The sequence below is a fragment of the Oryza sativa genome, chromosome 12, assembly GCF_034140825.1.
Source record: "Oryza sativa Japonica Group chromosome 12, ASM3414082v1".
NCBI lineage: Eukaryota > Viridiplantae > Streptophyta > Magnoliopsida > Poales > Poaceae > Oryza > Oryza sativa.
This window is the reverse complement of record NC_089046.1, coordinates 2663238-2682558: the sequence shown is the minus strand read 5'-3', so window position 1 is coordinate 2682558 and position 19321 is coordinate 2663238. Positions and strand designations below refer to the sequence as shown.

At 43.4% G+C, this 19321-nt stretch overlaps 4 protein-coding genes across 4 annotated transcripts; 1 reads left to right on the top strand and 3 right to left on the bottom strand.

The window, feature by feature from the left end:
• Positions 1-1557: 1557 nt before the first annotated feature.
• On the bottom strand, positions 1558-3259 carry LOC107275251 (heat shock 70 kDa protein BIP3-like). Its single transcript, XM_066306628.1, has 2 exons — positions 2157-3259; positions 1558-2087 (listed from the first exon to the last, which is right to left on the bottom strand). The coding sequence occupies exons 1-2, from the start codon at positions 3111-3113 to the stop codon at positions 1725-1727; spliced, it is 1320 nt and encodes a 439-aa protein (XP_066162725.1). The 5' UTR covers positions 3114-3259; the 3' UTR covers positions 1558-1724.
• A 1004-nt stretch (positions 3260-4263) lies between these two features.
• LOC9266859 (uncharacterized) lies at positions 4264-8547 on the bottom strand. Its single transcript, XM_015763097.3, has 8 exons — positions 8373-8547; positions 8167-8268; positions 7738-7839; positions 7380-7502; positions 7108-7225; positions 6363-6740; positions 4709-6269; positions 4264-4617 (listed from the first exon to the last, which is right to left on the bottom strand). Exons 2-7 carry the CDS (start codon positions 8245-8247, stop codon positions 5944-5946), a joined length of 1128 nt encoding a protein of 375 aa, XP_015618583.1. The 5' UTR covers positions 8248-8268; positions 8373-8547; the 3' UTR covers positions 4264-4617; positions 4709-5943.
• Positions 4289-5702, top strand: LOC107275923 (aspartyl protease family protein At5g10770). The gene has a single exon (XM_015763098.3). It carries the CDS (start codon positions 4472-4474, stop codon positions 5588-5590), a length of 1119 nt encoding a protein of 372 aa, XP_015618584.3. The 5' UTR covers positions 4289-4471; the 3' UTR covers positions 5591-5702.
• Positions 8548-11138: 2591 nt separating the features above from the next.
• On the bottom strand, positions 11139-12289 carry LOC4351529 (alpha carbonic anhydrase 7). Its single transcript, XM_015764078.3, has 2 exons — positions 12140-12289; positions 11139-12054 (listed from the first exon to the last, which is right to left on the bottom strand). The coding sequence occupies exons 1-2, from the start codon at positions 12204-12206 to the stop codon at positions 11276-11278; spliced, it is 846 nt and encodes a 281-aa protein (XP_015619564.1). The 5' UTR covers positions 12207-12289; the 3' UTR covers positions 11139-11275.
• Between the last annotated feature and the right edge of the window lie 7032 nt (positions 12290-19321).

Genomic DNA, 19321 nt, shown 5'->3' with positions numbered 1-19321 from the left:
TCAGAGCCCATTGTTTTTTAATAATGTAGTAATTTTTTTGGGCATTTGCTTCGAAAAAGCTAGAGCCAATTAATGTGAACGACAAAATCACAAATTAATTATAAGAAACTACTCGGAGCATAATGCTAAAGATACAAATAACAACTATCATTTATAATTGACGAAAATATGCATATATAACCGTTGTTTCTTCCGCTATTTGCAAGTCCATTAATACTGTCCCTGTCTTGTCAACATCATAAAGAATAAAGTTAAAGAGGAAATGTTTGAACAAATAGTCCAAACTGATGAGCTCCAAGTGACCAAAGACCAGAAAGGTTCGACCATAGATTAGAAAAGGACTTCAGTGCACAAGCCACACGACAACTCAATTAGTGATCCGTTAGTTGTTACTCGTGATGAACGTCAGAGACTTCTTCAAACAAACAAAAGTACTCACTAGTAGGATAGAGCTTGAACCAATCGTTTTATACTTTTTCTTTATGCATTTCGAATTGGCCTAATTAATCCCAGGTTTCTAGAACAACCCAAAACTTGTAAATATATTTGTAATTGCCCATGTGCTACATCACTGATTCAAAGATTTGGTATGCTACAACCAAAGTGATATGATGTGCTCTTGGGTTTCTAACTGTTTTAGATTATGCCATATTGCCATAGAGAAGCGTGATCTATGAGTGATAAGCTTTGAGTTGAACTGGTATTGCTTAATTACAGCTTAATGTAAGTCTCACTGCATGAAACTAATGCTCGAATCAGCCGTTCACAACATAATTTATGTTCTCTTTGTTTTAAATTACTTATCGTTTTAATTTTATCCTAAATTAAACACTCATATCTTTGACCCTGTTTGGCATATCTTTAAATCACTACCTATATATCACCTAACAATTTTTTCATTAAAATCACACGAATGTAACTACAATATAAATATACTGTAATTACTGTAATATAACTAGCACGCAAGTCTCATCTAAATATAAGAAACGCTTGTACCTGAGTAGGAAAGGTATGTGTGTGCGACGTGAAGGTCGTGGGATTCCCGCAGTGACACAATTTTTATTTGTAATTTCTTTAATCTCTTCACCTAGCCGCATCGACACATGATGTGTGTACTCATCAATTTTGGGCCAAGCTAGATTATATGTTGCTGGCCGCATGCGTGCGTGGGAAGGAAACGTATCACAACTGCTAATTAATTCATGCAGAGACTAATCCGAGGGAAACAAATCCGAGTGAATTCAGGCCAAAATATTGTCACCAGATGTTTAGAAATTTTAAATTTCATTTAAAATAGAATCAAAATAATTTATCTTAACGTTATCATTGTAATCGCAAATCTAGATTCATTGATTTATTGAGCTAGCAACACCCAACTCGAAGAACTATGCCAAAGAGAGCCTTTGACTATAAATTTGTAAATATTCATACAATTTTTAGATTCAGCTTGAGAAATATTTTTGTATAACATATAATTCATATGTTGTTGAATTATTTACCACTACCAAACGATACTTCCATAAAAAATAACTTCGGACTGTTTTGGGCCTACAGGTATAGCTCTCCAATGAATCTGAATTTTTAAAAATTGATAGAAGTATTTAGGATAAAGTTAGAACAATTAATTTGAAACGAAGAGAGCATCTATTATGTCACTACATCTCTTATATCAACGATTAATACAACAGTAGTTGTACACAAGAGAGTCTAAATTTCAAATTCAGCTAAAATTCATGGTAACAGCGATCCATTGGCGACCCTATCTGACGGCGACCACCGGCTCCCATGCAATGGTAGCCATCCTCCATGGGATGGCTCAGAAGCCCACCGCCATGGACGACAGCTTCCTCAGGCTCCACCACCACCACCGCCCCGCCGCCAATGCTCGCCGTCGCCTTCACCGTCGCCTCCTTCCCGGCGAAGTAGTTCTTGATGAGCTCTCGAATCCTCGGAATCTTTGTGCTTCCACCGACGAGAACCACCTCATCGATCACGTCGAACCCCGCCACCGCGCGTCTGGCCTCCGCCATTGCCGCGTCCACGAGGGAGATGACCTTCTCGAACAGGTCGTGGTTGAGCTCCTCGAACTGCGCCCTCGTCAGTGACCCGGAGAAGGAGAAGGCGCCATTGGCGAGGTTGGTGGCGTGGAGGTTCACCTGGGCGACGTCGTGGCTGCTCAGCGTCCTCTTGGCGAGCTCGCACTGCGACTTCAGCTTCGCGGGGGCGATGTCGTCGACGCCGCCGCCGTGGTCGCGCTTGATGAGCTGGGAGAAGCGGCCGGCGATCCTGGCGTCGAAGTCATCGCCGCCGAGGTGGGCGTCGTGGCGCGACGCGACGGCCTCGAAGACGGCGTTGTCGTAGGTGAGGACGGTAGCGGCGGAGGTGCCGCCGCCGACGTGGAGGACGAGGACGTTGCCGCCGTCGCGCAGGCGGCCGTGGTGGAGGCCGTGGGAGACGGCGGCGGCGGTGGGCTCGTCGATGATCCGGACGGTTGTCAGGCCGGCCATCCTGGCGGCGTTCATGGCCGCCTCACGTGGGCCGTCGGAGAAGTAGTAGGGGACGGTGACGACGGCGTTGTGGACCTTCTTCCCGCCGCCGGCGAGGCGAGCCTCGGCGCGAGCCTTCAGCTCGGCGATCACCATGGAGGCCACGTCGGAGGCGTACACGCTCCTCGCCGCGCCGCCGGCGCCGGCGTTCACCTCGATGTGAGCCATCGTGCACCAGTCGACGATCTTGTACGGCAGGTGCTCGGCAGCTCGCCGCACCTCCGGCGAGCCAAACCTCGTCCCGAGGAGGCGCTTGAAGCCGGAGATGGCGGCGGGGTGGTTCTTGGCAGCCTCGCCGACGAGGGCGTCGCCGTCGCCGGTGAAGGCGACCGAGGTGGGGATGCAGAGCCGGAACAGCGGCGGCGCATCAGCCTCGTCGCCGTAGCCGGCGACGCAGGAGTTGGTGTTGCCGAGGTCGACGGCGATGACGGTGCCCAGCCGGTGGGGCACCCTCGGTGGCCCGTACCTGATGGTATCCGCCATCATCGCCGTCGCCGGCAGATGAAAACAGCATAGCAACACCAGCGCCGTCGCCGCCGCCGCCGCCAAGATGTGGCGAGCCATCATCGATCGATCGATCGAGCAATCTCTGTAGAGAAATTCGATCGCTTTGGCTTTAAATCTGCCTCGTTGAATCCTAATCCGATTCTTCTTCGGGTTCGTTGGATCCTAATCCGATTCATTTTCGGGTTGGATTAATTAATCCAGGACGATGAGAATGAGATAGAACAGGAAGGGTTTTGCCTGTTGGGCCCACATGTCAGCCAAACAGTAGAGAAATTAAGTGGATTTCTAGGGGAGAAAAAAAAAGAAATAGCATATTCATCGTGATGAAATATCTGTTATTGTTGGTAGTTGGAGCATGCATATTGTCAGGCAGCATGTGTTAATTAAAACCCATATAATAAATAGGAGAATTAGAGACATTTCATTTTATTACTCAGCACCTAGCTTAGACTTTGTGAAGATCGACATAGTTGATGGAGCTGTTCTTGGCTGTCATGGTGATTTCGCTATGGTGCACAATTCGACTGTGCATGAGCATTACTAGTCCAGCCTCCTCATCAACCTACGGTAATCATGTTTCCGTTTTTTTTCCCCCGATTACATGAAAAACGTATACATGGGTGGCCGCGATTTGTATGTTATACAAAATTCAGTCAAATGTGTGGTTAATGACTTTTAATTTTTTAATTTCAACTGTATTATGCTATGATCGTTTAAGCTATGGGCAGAACTTCTATATCCATATTATTAGCAGTTTAAAAGCCAATGCTGAAAACTTGACTATGATGAGTAAAGCAAAAAATCAACTCAGAAATGAAGTTTCAAATTTTACTGCTATATGATGCTATGGCTTCTAGAAAATGCGCTCGTCATTCCTTTTTTTTCATCTAATCTGTTAATTATGCTCACAATCGAAGCTAAGAAAGCTCTGCTTTACGTTGGAATGCCATACCAAAGTGCCATCTTTTTTTTCCCCCAAAAAAGCTTGGCAGGTGAAATACTAATTTTTTTTCTTTTGCTGTCAGAAGTGATCTTGTAAACCTGATGTGCAAGGTAGTTTTATTTTGCAATTTGCATGGGTATTCTATTCCATCAGAATGCAATTCGGTTAGGTATGGATTTTTCGTATTAAATATGGAATCATGAAAAATAAACACACTTATGACACGAGGCAACATATAAAAACCATCAACAAACCAAGATTAAGTACTTCTTTTGCAACTATGTCATGGTAGTTTACCTGTAGTCCTTGCATTAATATTGGTAAGCCAAACATTCTTAACACATCATACTTATGTGTTCTTGTTCTTGATTCATGAAACACTGTTTTTCTCCTGAACAACACAGGTATTGGTTTAAACACGAATGGAGCCTTTACATTCTCTGTGTTCCACATAAACAATTCCTTCATATCTACAATGATCCAGCCAGCAAACATACCTGCAGACTCCTCCACCGTCATAGGCGATGATAGCATGCGCAAGAACAAGTATTTCATGGGCATCAGCCTTGGCACACCACCTGTCTTCAATCTTGTGACCATTGACACCGGCTCAACTCTCTCCTGGGTTCAGTGTAAAAATTGTCAGATAAAATGCTATGACCAAGCTGCAAAAGCTGGACAAATATTCAACCCTTACAATTCTTCAACTTACAGTAAAGTTGGGTGCTCAACTGAGGCTTGCAATGGCATGCACATGGATCTTGCTGTTGAGTATGGGTGTGTAGAAGAGGATGATACTTGTATCTACAGCTTAAGATATGGGTCAGGAGAGTATTCAGTTGGGTACTTAGGGAAAGACAGGCTCACTCTTGCCAGCAACAGAAGCATTGATAATTTCATCTTTGGCTGTGGAGAAGATAATCTTTACAATGGAGTCAATGCTGGGATAATTGGTTTTGGGACTAAAAGTTACTCATTCTTCAACCAGGTATGTCAGCAGACAGATTATACCGCGTTTTCTTACTGCTTCCCCAGAGATCATGAGAATGAAGGGTCACTGACCATTGGGCCATATGCCAGAGATATCAATCTTATGTGGACAAAATTGATCTACTACGATCATAAACCAGCATATGCTATTCAGCAGCTTGATATGATGGTCAATGGAATCAGGCTTGAAATTGATCCATATATCTATATATCCAAGATGACAATTGTTGATTCTGGCACTGCTGATACATACATTTTATCCCCGGTGTTTGATGCACTGGACAAAGCGATGACGAAGGAAATGCAAGCCAAGGGATATACCAGAGGATGGGATGAAAGGAGGATTTGCTTCATTTCAAACAGTGGCTCAGCAAACTGGAATGACTTTCCAACAGTGGAGATGAAACTTATCAGGTCTACCTTGAAGCTGCCAGTGGAAAATGCATTCTATGAAAGCTCAAACAATGTAATTTGCTCCACTTTTCTGCCGGATGATGCAGGTGTCCGAGGGGTCCAAATGCTAGGGAATAGAGCTGTCAGATCATTTAAGCTTGTTTTTGACATCCAAGCCATGAACTTTGGCTTTAAGGCCAGGGCATGTTGACAAAGTGAGTAGTTTCCACACACACGCAAAAAAAAGTAGCAAGTATCTTTGTGCACTGGTCTGGAACTCCTCATTGTTAGGTTTTAGACAGTATAACTGATGTACAATGTCACAGACTTACTGCACTTAAACATGGCCATTATATTCAGACAACATTCTTTGGCATATCAGAACTCCTAAGCAATAGCAGTTGTGAATTGCTATGTTCACGTATGTGCAATCCTTGAGACAAAAACACCATCACATCCTCAACAATGCATATCATACCAACAATTAAAGCACTGCCCGTCAAGAAAGAAGAATGAACTTGTTTAGAACCAGATATTCCAATCCTTCCAACTGTTCAGGGAAGTTTATGAATATGACATCCTGCGCTCCTTCAGTTGTGCCGATGAACGCCTCCCAGAGGATCGCCTGCGCTCAGCCCATGGACCACCATCTGATGACAGCCTCCAATTTCGGTTCAGGGGAAGGGACTGCAGTTGGCATGCATTTGATGCTGCCTTAGACCACCACAGGTACCAAAGGAAAATAAGTAATATCACACAGAATGCCACTGAACCAAATATCCAAGGGATCTTGAAGACCTCATTGCCAGTTCCATGTGCATTTCTCACAGGATGATCCTTCTGGACAGGGTTACTCATACCACTCGATGAAGTTTTTTCCTGCCTGCATACTGATTAAAACAAGACAGAAAAATATTTAGAGACTTTAATTTACTCCAGATCTTAAGATGGAATAGTAAAGGTAACAGAAATGAAATGTATACCTGTATAACATGATGTGATTGGAAAAGAAGACCATGTAGTGACAATATGCCTATCCTTTCCCTGGCATAGAACATAAGATGATACCAATCCATGCCCATCATTAGGGTATCTTAGTTGCAAATAGCGACACAGACAGCACACTCCGCTCTCATTGCTAGCTGGCAAATGATCAATTGCATTCAGCAATGCATTACAACATGTCACTGAGGGTGGCCTCCATTTCCCATCAGGCTGTTTGCAAGAGAGTGCAGCAACACTCGTTTTGTCAAACCGACAAGTACCAATCTCTGCACTTCCATCATGTGTTAATGAATAGACAGGACAGACTAAGAGAAGGATCACCAGGAATAAAACCCACATCTGACTCAGTTTAAGAACTGAAAAACATGGAAAGAGAAACACATTTAGAGGAAATAAGCAAAAATGCTAATCTAGTTAAATAATATCTAAAAGTTAGAAAAACACTAGAATTGTATCATTATCAACTAATCATAACTCATAAGGTAAAGTAGATACAGTCAGCAAGAATTAGAACAGTAGTGAACTATTTGCAGTGATTTTTCTTCAGCAATGGTAACAAGCACCCCTTAAATTGAATACATCGAGTTAAAACTGCAAATGTGTCACACAGCTAAGTAGCTAACCACTAGCAAACATATATGACAAATCATAAAAAAAGCCTCAAAACATACTTAAAAGTTCAGCAGTCATAGCCACTTCAATAGCTAAGGGAAAAGGGCTTACCTCTCAATGATGTACTCACTGTTCTTGTACCATATTTTGAATATGCAGAAACACCAAACTCTGCATATACCTCTGAACTGGAAACTGGTTTCTTGACTCTTGCAACCTTGGGAACTATCTGAAAAATATTTTTGTTGTCATTCCTAAGAGTTCTGGTTTTCACAAGCCGATCTAGTCTTAAGATTTCAATATATAGCAAGAAAATTACTGCTGAAACAACCCGTGAAGCTCAAATAGATTAAGCATATGTGTGAATAAGTATAAAACCTTACCTTGGCAAGCAGCCTGTCAGATAGTAGCTTGTACTGATCAACACATTCCTCCTTCAACATGCCTTGTAGTTCTAGAGGGCAGGTGCATTCTGTAACAGAAGTTATTTCACATGGTGCATTTGCCTGAATAAAAAAAGAGGACAGAAGAATGTCATATATTGTTGTTGCAGATCACAATATCAACCACCTTCAGAAGGCGTGTGACTGGGAAGGGCCAAAAATACAAAATGTCTGGTCACAAACTCGATTCACTTCCAGAAAGCATAATTTCTCATTTTTCTTCTCCCCACAAGATACAGGTGCCAAGGAGGCAGATATTGTAATGAAACAACAATAACAACTGAGTGAGGAAACTAACCTTAAGACCACCTTTCGCATCAGCTAACTGATCTGTGTAAAGAATTTGGAGTGGACTCCCAGCATTGAGCATACTCCCATATTTCCGATCAACTTTGGCAACCTGTGAAGAAAAAACAAAATCAAACCATAACACCTCTAGTAACAATGTCTTGCTCAATAGGCAGAGAAACAGAATGAAATTAAAAAAAAAAATCACAGCACGGACGAGTTTTTGTATTGATCGAAATTGAACAGGCAGCTATGTAACACGCGGCATCATCCAATCATCAATTAACTAGTAGGAGTAGTTAATTAGGCGGTGGTTACTACTTACTACCCAGACAAAAACTCTCTTGAGCGCAAAAGCAAAACTAGGAGCACGAGCGCATCGAATCGCAAACCAATCGAACCAGAGGCAGGAAGAGGAAGAGGAAGAGGACACACGCACCGCTGCGGCATCGGCGGCGTCGTCCCCGAGCACGACGCACGGCGATGCGGGCGCGGAGGCGGAGCGACCCTTCACATCCATGGCATCGATCGCGGAGGGGACCTGCTCATCAACTCGAAGGAATCGAATCGATAGGGGATAAGAGAGAGAGAGAGAGCAACGAACGAGGAGTAAATTAAAGCAGGGTGCATGCATCGATGGCGAACCCAGAGCAGGCGGCGGTTGCCGGCGGGGAGGAGGAGGCGATCGAGAGCTCAGTCGCCGGATCGGAGACGGAGATCTGGAGGCGACGAACCCCAATGCTGCTTCCCTCTCTCTCTCTCTCTCTCCCCTCGTCTTCCTCCTCGTCACCCTCGCTGCGCTGCGGCTTCTCCCGGGTTTAGCTTCCCGACCACACCACCAGAGAAGAAGAAGAAGAAGAATCGCCTCGCTTTGCTCGTGTACCGCCTGGGCCGAGGAATCTGAGGCCCATTCATATATATAGCCAAGGTGGACCAAGGCCAGTAGCCGCTGGGCTGGCTCTACTCGGCCCATTTACAATTTGTTGGAAATAAGTTCACCTGAGGTCCCTTAACTTGTCGACCAATCCAATTTTTGTGCTCCAACCGGAAAACCAGATAGAACGTGTCCCTCAATTGTCAAAACCAGTGCACATGAGGTCCCTCGGCAGATTGGATGGTAGTTTTGGCTGACGTGGCACCTACGTGGCTAATTTGACTCTGTCTTCATCTAACGTGTCATTGACGTGGCAATTCGATCTAAGAAAAATAATAAACCCCGTGGGACCCACATGCAGTTTCGCACACAAATTAATAATATTATGTAGAGAGACCGAGAGAGGAGGAAGAAGAGGAGGGCTGAGAATAATTATGTGGGCTGGCCCACATGGGTCCCACTATTTTTTTATTAATTTGTGTGAAACTGGCATGTGGATCCCACGAGGTTTATTATTTTTCTTAGATCGAATTGTCATGTAAACGCCACGTCAGATGAAGACCGAATCAAATTAGCCACATAGACGCCACGTCAACCAAAACTGTCGTGCAAACCATCGAGGGACCTTATCTAGTTATCGGCACTGATTTTGACAATTGAGAAACCTGTTGTATCTGGTTTTCTGGTTGGAGGACGAAAATCGAATTCATTAACAAGTTAAGGGGCCTCAAGTGTACTTATTCCTATATTGTTTGTTCTCTCTCAATTACACGAAAGATGTGCACGCCACATATACACTCTCCTTTTTTTAGAAAGATAGTACAAATGCAGACACATATAACGCGTGTGCACTCACCTACTATGAGTACACACATACTTTATCTCTATGAGCACCTATTGTAAAATCAAAGTGTATTTGATTCTTATTTTGTGATGAATAATTGGCATATGAGATTATTGATTTTGATATTTGGAGATTATTGGCGAAGTGGTTTTGGAGATTATTGAATTTGCAGGTGATGAACAGGTGCTGCTGGATGTTTGGTCCAGTCAGACCTGGCAGGTGCTGCCGGTCAGACTGAAGCTATGCATGCGGTTAAACCGGCCAGCCAGTGGTCTGACCGACCGACTCTGTGTCGGTTTCGGTTTCGGGTTGTTTCATTGGATATCCGTGGATTATATGTGTTTATGACTTCTAGATGGATACTATGCGTATGTAATACTGTTGTTTGCTAACAATGAGTCAAGTTGGAGATAGCTTGTTCTTGGAATATGGTTTCTTAGTTGATTCATGTGTAGGTAATCTTGACGCCTCGGGAGAGTGTTGCCGGTGATGGATCGGGAGTCAACTTGGAGATAAGGTGATGTCCGGATGATCAGATATCATGCGAGATACTTAGGCTAAAGATCAATGCACGTGGTTGGTGAAGATTCTATATGGCATACAATGGAGATATTGTGTGTCTATGTGATGCGGAGTCGAATTTGGAAGGAGTTCAAATTTGGTGCAATTGGAGTTTATAAAGTTGGTTTCTTGTATGGGAAGGTTTCCTAGGTGGATTAGGACTTCTTGTATAAGTTTGGTTTGTGGCTTTAGGCTGTCTACCTCATGCATAAATAGAGAGGGAGGTGTGGCCTCTCGGTATCGCTTTTGAGAGCATTGAGTTGAGAGAATAGTTAGGGTTTCGAGTTTAGTCGAGATTTTCGTGAGGAGTGCTGTTGCTACACTTTGTAAACACAGAGATAAGTAATAAAGTTGTCATTTACTTTGAGAGTTCTTCAATTTATGTTTGCTCGGGTTCGGCGGTCCAACCGGCGAGACACCACTGGTCAGACCGACGGCTTTGTACCGGTCATACCAGCGAGTACACGGTGGTCAGACTGGTGGCGGCGACAGGCGACTTCGGCATCTTCGGGCGGTGAGATCGGGCGATCTATACTGGTCAGACCGGTGGCATCGATGTGGTCAGACCGGCAGATCTATTCCAGTCAGACCGATCGACATCGATTCGAGGGTAACTTTTAATTCCGCTAAAAGTTTTGTTTTTTTGGTACTACAACCATTCACCCCTCCTCTGCTTGAATTAGTTCTTACTGTTCGATCCTACACCTATGTAAGACTATACCATCATATCTTGAAAGTAGAAGAGTCTCGATCTCCGTCGTGCTTCAATTCCCATCTCAAGCCCCGGCCGGTGGTGCGGCGCGGTGGCTGCGCATCGAAGGGGATTAGCTGGTGGTTCTGCTTAATCTGACATGCACTCTTTGACACGGAAGAGTAGAACAACGGGGGAAAACCTAGCAAACAATTGATAAATCGCTGATAGAAACATACAATGTCAGTAGCAAATCGTTGACAGAGACAAACTCAATGACAATAGAGTGTATTCTCTCCTAGTATATTTACCCCTTCTTAGCTACAAATATATACATTTATCGATCGATGCGTCAATCTTGAAGAACGGAAAAATGTCCAAGCATATAGTAATTAATCCCCACCCCCACTAGTTAATACAAAGATACGCGAGCCCTTTATGTATTCTCGAAAAAAAAAGTATTTTGCGATGTTAATTAATTATATATAGTGCATATCATACGTCGAAATGTTAATCAAATCAACTCAACATCAAATACAAAAAACCAAAAAAAAAAGAAAGAAAAAAAAAAGAAAGAATCACTTGGCGAATTCCTGGAAGGAGACGGCGCTGCCCGGCGGGTTGTAGTAGAAGACGGCCCTGCCATTGAGCGGCTGCGCCGGCCTGGCGTCCTTGGTCGGCAATGGCGACATGAGCAGGTGCAGCTGCTCCTGGCTGATCTCCCTCACCTTCCCGAGCACGCTCCACACCACGTTCTCGCCGCACGGCGGCGTCGTCAGCGAGCCGCCGTACCGGAAGTAGCTCCCCGTGCGCTTCTGCAGCGACCTCATCTGCACCAGCCCGGCGGCGACGTGGGCCTCCTCCTTGCTGAAGTCGCACTCGTCGGCGCCGAGCTCGGCGAGGTGGTCCTTGAACTGGAGGTAGAAGGAGTCCGGGGCGCCGAGCTTGTAGAGGACGGAGATGACGGCGAGGCCGCCGTCGGCGTCGGACTTGTGGACGAGGTGGAGCTCGAGCGGGAAGCGCCTGCCGTTGATGGTGTGCTCCGACGGCGCGTGCCAGTGGATCGCCTGGAACCTGTACGGCTTCCCGGCGATGATCACCTGGCCGACCTCGCCGTGGAACTTCATGGTGATGTCCTTGCCGTTGTTGACGATGGTGGCGTTCACGGCGTTGTAGTTGCGGTCCAGCGTGTCGAGGTCCGAGCGCGGGACGACGGTCTTGGTGTTGATGTCGATCGGCGACTGCGACCTCCCCTCGCCGCACATCCTGTACTCCGGGCTCAGCTTCCCCCAGTTCGACGGCCCGTCCATGGCGCCTTCGATGTAGGTGAAGTCCGGCCCCTCGTTCCCTTCCGCATCTGCATCCATCCAAATCAATTCAATCGCCATTCGCCATTGCTGATCGATCGATCGATGCAATTAGTTTCGGGGTGCGTGGCGTACGAGAGAAGGCGACGGCGACCGACGAGGCGGCGACGACGAGGACGATGGCCGCGCGGAGAGACACCATTGCTGGCTAGCTTGTTTCTTGATTTCTCTCCTAGTGATGTTAATTGTCTGAAATCTCAACTTTTTTCAGAGGGGAGCCCTGCAGAGTATTATATGAACAGGTGATCTTTGCAAGACGCAAATTTAGCAGGTTGTTGTTGGACGAGTGGACAGGAGTGCATAATTACGCTGGACGGCCATAGATTTTGTGTAATAAAGGATTAATTTAGCTATGCCAAAAATAGGGAAATATATACTTCACACATACAACAATGATTATACACATATTACAGGTGATTTCTGCCTCTGAGGCACTGATGATTTTTTTTCTGTTTCTTTGAACGACTGAATTGTACTCCCAGGGTTTACCTTTCCGTTTTAAATTAAAAACCGCTCCTCACCATTTTACCAAAAACCAGTAAAAACCGTAAAAAAAACAGCTAAAACATACTGTATCAGTTTTCACAAACTAACCATTAGCGGTTTCACAACGTCGTTAACCCTCGTATATACATCAGTACATTCTGTTCTGTGTATGCTATTTCTCTACAAATAAGGCGAAATCAATTCCGGCCAACGGTTTCCGTTGGGGAAAAATGTTTTAAGGAATGAAATGCCTTCTTGAAAAATATTTACAAGCTTGCAATATGTAATTGGAGTGAGCTATCTAAATAACAAGCAGTACAGGTTGAAGATATGTGATGGTAGGAAAAATGGATGTGCAACCAAATAAGCCATGCACTAATCAACATTACTAACATTATAGCGTCAATGGCCATGGCGCTACGCCAACTTTACAGAAACATTAACACATTGGCTCATGTTACAAGCTGTAACACAACACATGACTCGCTGAGACTTTCCTGGAGAGTGGAGAGGACACAAACTCAGTCAAGTCAATCAAAAGCAATTAACTACTCAATGGCAGGCTAATGTGTCAATGGTGTCAGAGGTGAAGCAAGGAACACCACTTCAGTCTTGCTTAGTTGCTATTCAACAGTGGACATGTACTTGCAAGGTCTCACCTTCGAATGTTGATCTTGCTGCTCCGTTCACAGAAATGCGAATGACAGCAGATTGCCGTGCTATCATCTGGAGAATATTGCGGCCAGGCAAACAGGTAGCCGATGTGCAAATGAGACAAGATGCTGGAAATTGGAGCAGGTTTTTTTCTGCTTCTTCTTGAATCACTGGACTTGCGCTCGGCACCAATCTGTACCTGCTGAGCTTTAGGCCTTCTGGTTTTCGTTTGGTTAGGTTCAGTTGTAGGGGACGTGGATGATCGTGGGCTTGTTCTAGATCCTATACGTTTCGCATTATCCCCCTTCAGCTTTTCTCTTGCTGGTGTGGCATTAGAAAGCCTCTGTGGTTTCTGCGTTGCTGCACCCTGTTTACTCACCTGTAGGCCTGAGTTTAGTTCCAAATTTTTTCTTCAAACTTTCAACTTTTCCATCACATTAAAACTTTTCTACACACACAAACTTCCAACTTTTCCGTCACATCGTTCCAATTTCAATCAAACTTTCAATTTTGGTGTGAACTAAACACACCATTTGTTGGTTCTGGCTCTGATTATTACTACCTTCATACTCCCCACAACCCACTGATGTTGAAACCTCCTGCACAAGGAAACATCTATAGCTATCAGCCTATCAGCATGTCAAAAGGAAGAGGAGAAAGAACATATTGCAAGCATTAATTCATAGAAGAAAGGTTCAAACATGAGATCTTTCAGGGAAAATTGCAGCGTTGTCACCAATTATTGATTGAACATGTGACAATGTGATGCTTCACTTTTTTATTCAGGTAAGTCCAAGAAATTGCAAAAGCAATCATACAAAGGTAACCTTCCATGATATAAGCAACAGAGTGCAATAGATATGTTAAAAGCCATTGGTGAAATCATTCTAGAGAATGGGGAAATCAGTAGAATTCTACATCCAGAAATGAACAGTAAAATGATACTAGAATAACAGATATGTGCTAAACTGCAATATTACCTTGTTTTGAGCCAGCAAGGGGTCGACACCTTGAACTTGGTCCTCATCAGAATCATCCATTTCCTCACGTTCAAATTCGACATGCTGGCTATCTTCCTCTGAATCACTTAATTCTTCTTGTTCCATTACAATGCCTTGCATTGATTCTTCATTAGGCTCTTCAATCCCATGATGGGAACAAACATTTCCATCCTCCAGCTCCGAAACACTAGTTTTGTCCTTACTAGACACCTCTGCCCTATCATTCAATTTGCTACTGGTTCCTCCGGCATCATTTCCATTCATGTAGTCCCTTGAAGAACATAAATGAATGTCCAAGTCAATATTATTTTCCTTCTCACAAGGGATTGTGGATTTTGTTCACTAATTTACAAGTGAAGTTTAATGTGAGAAATACAATTTCCTAATTAAAACATGGCTGGATTTAATCATTATTAAATTCTCCATAATTAATTATACTCTCTGAAATTTTCTTTTATTAATTTTAACAATACAAAGAATAATTCAATAATTATTTAAACAATTATTAATCATTAAATGATCTAGATAAATATTTTTTTAAATACTTTTGAGTGTCCAACTATTTTCTTGATTTTTCTTGGAATTATTTAAGCATTTTAAGTGTTTTTGAAAATTCAAAGATCATTTCAGTGATTAATTTAAATGGAAAAGTAATTAAAATCCTCCCTCCTTCTTGGACCAATTCCAGTGAAGTCTGTTTTTCTGTCCCTCTCTCCAGCAGGCTTGCCTTCTCTCCGGTCAAGTCTAATTTGTCTCCTCCTCCTTTCGGCCTGTTTGCTTTCTTCCTTTCCCCTTCGGCACAGCAGCAGCAGAGCAAGTCTAGGAGCCTCCCTCGGTCCCTCCTCTCTCTCTATCGCTCGGGGCCCACGTGCCACATTGCCGTCTTCTTCCCGCTCGCTCCTCCAGACCGAACCCCTGTGCCCGTGCGAAGCCGGCGCTGCCTCTCCTTCCAATCCCACCTCCCCTTTGCTCCCCTTTCTAAATTGGATATTATAATAGGTTCCTCCCAATCTCCTCTACAATTTCCTCAAGAAAGCTCCATCAATCTTGCGCTAAATCCCGTGGATTTCGGCTCAGTTCCCATCCCAACGAATTCGGGATAAACTGAAGTAGTTTTTATCAACAGCCGGATCTCGTCGTTCCCGAGTCGGCTATTATGGAGAGATTGAGAATCGGACGATTGACAGACAAAAATAAGGTGTTACCACTACTGGGTCAGCCAAAAATCATATTAGTCCCATTCCAATAGGAACAGGAACTAAACATCTTTTTTTTTCCGGTTGAAAAGCCCAACAACATTAACTAGAACTAAAGATCATTTTAGTCCCGGATCAAAAAACGTCTAACCCCTACTATCTTTTGTCCCGGTTGATATTACCAACCGGGACTAAATCAACGTGTGGGATATAATCCCTCACATTTATCCTCTCCTTCTCGATTACAAACTCCTCCTCCCTTTTCCTCCTCCTCCCTTTCCTCCTCTCTCCTCTCTCTTATCCTCTCCTTTTCTTGTAGCAGCAACAGCGAGGAGCGAGCGAAGGTGGCCTGGCGCCGTGGGCCTGCGCGACTTTTTCTCCGGCGTAGACAAGTGGATGATTTGTGATGTTTTTGCATCTGTAAATTTGTGATGTGAATTTTTTATAACAATTTGAGTATGTTGATTCGATCTCTGAATTTGTGGATGATTTTTTTATGTTTCTATGAACGTGGATGATTTTATTGTTGAGTTTAGTTCAAAATCAATATGCAAACAACAAAAAACAATGAAAAAACTAAAGAAGGTAGCGCTAGTCCCAGTTGGTAACACACCAATCGGGACTAAAGATCGCATCTTTAGACCTGGATTCGTGGTCAACATGGGACTAAAGGGGGTTGCAAACCGAGACTATTGTGGGTTTCTCCAGCAGTGTACTAATGGAAAGTTATCAATTTTGTAAGTAGTTAAGATAAGATGTATATAAAATTATATTGATGCTATTAAATCTAGATGAGGGCAAACCATCTTACAATATAAAAAGGAGGGAGTACAAAATTCATAGATTTAAAAAGTTGTCGGTCGTTAGTCAATACTCCCTCCGTTTATAAATATTTGACGCCATCGACTTTTTTTAAATATGTTTGACCGTTCGTCTTATTTAAAAAATTTAAGTAATTATTAATTCTTTTCCTATCATTTAATTCATTGTTAAATATATTTATATGTATACATATAGTTTTACATATTTCACAAAAGTTTTTCAATAAGACGAATGGTCAAATATGTTCTAAAAAGTCAACGGTGTCAAATATTTAGAAACGGAGGGAGTAGACAACAAAAGAGTAAAATGCATTAGCGGTCCTTAAACTTGTAGGGTTGTGTCATATAGGTCCGTAAACTCTTAAAATACATATCCAAGTCACATAACTTATCAAAGTGTATCATCTAGATCCCAAATTGACACATCCCTTCTAGGATCCTACGTGGCGCTGATGTGGCAATGCCACGTGGACGTGGCGTGTCTTTTTCTCTTTTTTTTTCTTCTTTTATTTTTCTTTTTGTTTTCTTCTCATTCTTTTTTTTCCCTTTCTTCTACACGGATCACATAGAAAAGAGAAGAAAGGGAAAAAAATGAGAAGAAAAAAAAGAAAAAGAAAGAGAAATTAAATGGGTCCCATTTGTCGGTTAAAATAATGCCATGTCATGTCCGTGTGGCATGTCACATCAACGCCACGTAATATCCTGAAGGGGCTGTGGTCATTTGGGACCTAGATGACACACTATGACAAGTTCTGGGACTTGTATATGCATTTTAAGAGTTTAGGGACCTAAATGACACACTCCTACAAGTTTAAGGACCGCCCTACATTTTACTCAAAACAAAAATAGCAAAACGAGGAAAAAGAATCCATATAATAGCATATTATAGCACTCTGGTTTGTTGATATATTGGAGGACAAATCGGATATCAAATTAAAGTTTCCATCCAAATCGATTAATCAAATGGCCAGAGAATTCTGATGCTTCAATTTGAGTATCAACAAAAAAGAGAGTAAATTTCACTAAACTAATTTAAGTTATATATGAATCATAAAACTATAGTTTTAACATCAAATTTATCATAAAACTACAAATTTAAGGTGGAGTATCACAAAACTACAGATTTAATAACAAATTTTATCACAAAACTACAAGTTTAACATCAATTCAATCACAAAACTTGAAAGTTTATAACTTAACCATAACATTAGTGCTAAGGGTTTAAACCCCAAACTCTACAGTTTTGTGGTAATTTTATTATTAAATTTTTAGTTTTGTGATACTTAGCCTTACACTACTACGAAAACCATCTTTCATGGCGGCCATTTTGGCTTTCGCTGGCGGAATTTGGAGCCGCCACAAACAAAGGCCAATAAAAATCAAGATCTTCGCTAGCAGTTATCGAACGCCAGCGATAATTCATTTTCGCTGGTGGTCGTCTTAAGCCAGCCGCCAGCAAAGATCTATTTTCGCTGGCGTTTAGCCTAAGATAGGCCACTAGGGAAAATGAATTATCGCTGGCTGGTTACACTGTGAGCCGCCAGTGTTAATACTGCAAAGTTTCAAAAAAAAAAAAGCGGCGCTCCGTCAGCCCCGTCAACGCTCCACCATTCAAAAATTTCCACAGATACTTACCCATGCTCTTTTTGCTGGCATAAACAATCACATGCACCATAAGAGCTCAAATAATTATCGATCGATCTCTAGGAGAAAGAAAAGCAAGCAGAGAACGGTAGAGAGAAATCAAGAACAAATGAACTTACAAACCGAAAAATCACATTTCACATTCCTGCAAAAAAAAAAAAAACCCTAAAATCCCCAATCCCAATCCTCCAACCCACAATTCCAATCCCAATACGCCGATCTCGTCACCCTCTACGGGGAGGAGCTCGTCACGACCGGATCCGCCGCCTGCGGCCCAGCAGCGGTCACGTTGTCATCGCGGCGGCGGATCCAACCTCCCCCGTCGTGGTGGCGGCGGCTCCGGCCTCCCCTGTTGACCCGGCGGCGGATCCGACCTCCCCCGTCGTGGTGGTGGTGGCTCCGGCCTCCCCCGTCGACGCGGCAGCGGATCCGGCCACCCCCGACGTCGCGGCAGCCGGATCCGGCCGGCCCTGAGCTCGCGGCGGAGAGGCGGTAGAGGCGATGGCAGCCCGCAGCGGTGGTGGCGACGGCAACTGGCAGCGGTGGAGGAGGGAGGAGGACAAGGAGAGCCCGCCGCCGGATCCATCGCCCACGTGTCGTCGTCGCCGAGACTGGCCGCCGCCGAGCCCGGTCACCGCCGCCACCCATCCCCTTTGCCGCTGCCGGAGCCGCCGTCGCCTGCGCCTCGGTGGGGAGGGAGGAGGATGGAAGAGTGGATTTGGAGAAGGGTAAGAAGATAGGAGGGAGATGGAGAAGGGTAGGTGGGGTGGAAAGACTGAGATCTTCGGTGGGATTATATATTCGCCTCGAAATTTTTTTTTGCAGCAGTACTCTTTACCTACTACCAGCGAAAATGCGGATACTTAAGAGATCCGCCTCAAAAAATAGAGTTATTTTTTATGGTCGACCTCTTATCATGACCACCCGTGAAAATCGGTTTTCGCTGGTAGTCCATAACCCCCCACCCCTCGTTATGTTTTTGCTAGCGGTTTTTACATATAGCCACCAGCGACAATTATAGGGTAATGCCATAAAAAAATTGTTTTTCTAGTAGTGTTAAACCTGTAGTTTTGTAGTTTTGTGATAAATTTATTATTAAAGCTGTACTCCCTCCGGTTTCATTTTGATTGGCGTTTTAGACAATGACACGGTCTACAAGATATATGTTTGATCTTATTTTTCTACTATAATATATATAATAAATAAATGTATGTTTACTTTTATTATAGTACTTTAAAAGATAAATTTATATATGTTGTTCTAGTTCCTTTAAACTAAATATTTTTAAAGTTATTGATAGTCAAAATTATAAAAGTTTGACCTCAACATTGTCCGAAACATCACTTAATAAGGAACAAAACGAAGTAGTTTTATGATACATCATTATAAATCTGCAGTTTTGTGATAATTTAGTTAAAGTATCAATAGTTTTATAAAATTTACTAAAAAAATGTA

What these genes read in the sequence shown, in the direction of transcription:
- LOC4351529 (XM_015764078.3), bottom strand. Translation starts at nt 12,206, where the DNA reads ATGGTGTCTCTCCGCGCGGCCATCGTCCTCGTCGTCGCCGCCTCGTCG. An exon ending in GGTCGCCGTCGCCTTCTCTC is followed by an intron (nt 12,055 to 12,139) that starts GTACGCCACGCA and finishes GGATGGATGCAG; the next exon opens with ATGCGGAAGGGAACGAGGGG.
- LOC107275251 (XM_066306628.1), bottom strand. Translation starts at nt 3,113, where the DNA reads ATGATGGCTCGCCACATCTTGGCGGCGGCGGCGGCGACGGCGCTGGTG. An exon ending in GCAGCCACGACGTCGCCCAG is followed by an intron (nt 2,088 to 2,156) that starts GTGAACCTCCAC and finishes ACGAGGGCGCAG; the next exon opens with TTCGAGGAGCTCAACCACGA.
- LOC107275923 (XM_015763098.3), top strand. Translation starts at nt 4,472, where the DNA reads ATGATCCAGCCAGCAAACATACCTGCAGACTCCTCCACCGTCATAGGC.
- LOC9266859 (XM_015763097.3), bottom strand. Translation starts at nt 8,247, where the DNA reads ATGGATGTGAAGGGTCGCTCCGCCTCCGCGCCCGCATCGCCGTGCGTC. An exon ending in ATGCGAAAGGTGGTCTTAAG is followed by an intron (nt 7,503 to 7,737) that starts GTTAGTTTCCTC and finishes TTTTTTATTCAG; the next exon opens with GCAAATGCACCATGTGAAAT. An exon ending in CTGACAGGCTGCTTGCCAAG is followed by an intron (nt 7,226 to 7,379) that starts GTAAGGTTTTAT and finishes AATATTTTTCAG; the next exon opens with ATAGTTCCCAAGGTTGCAAG.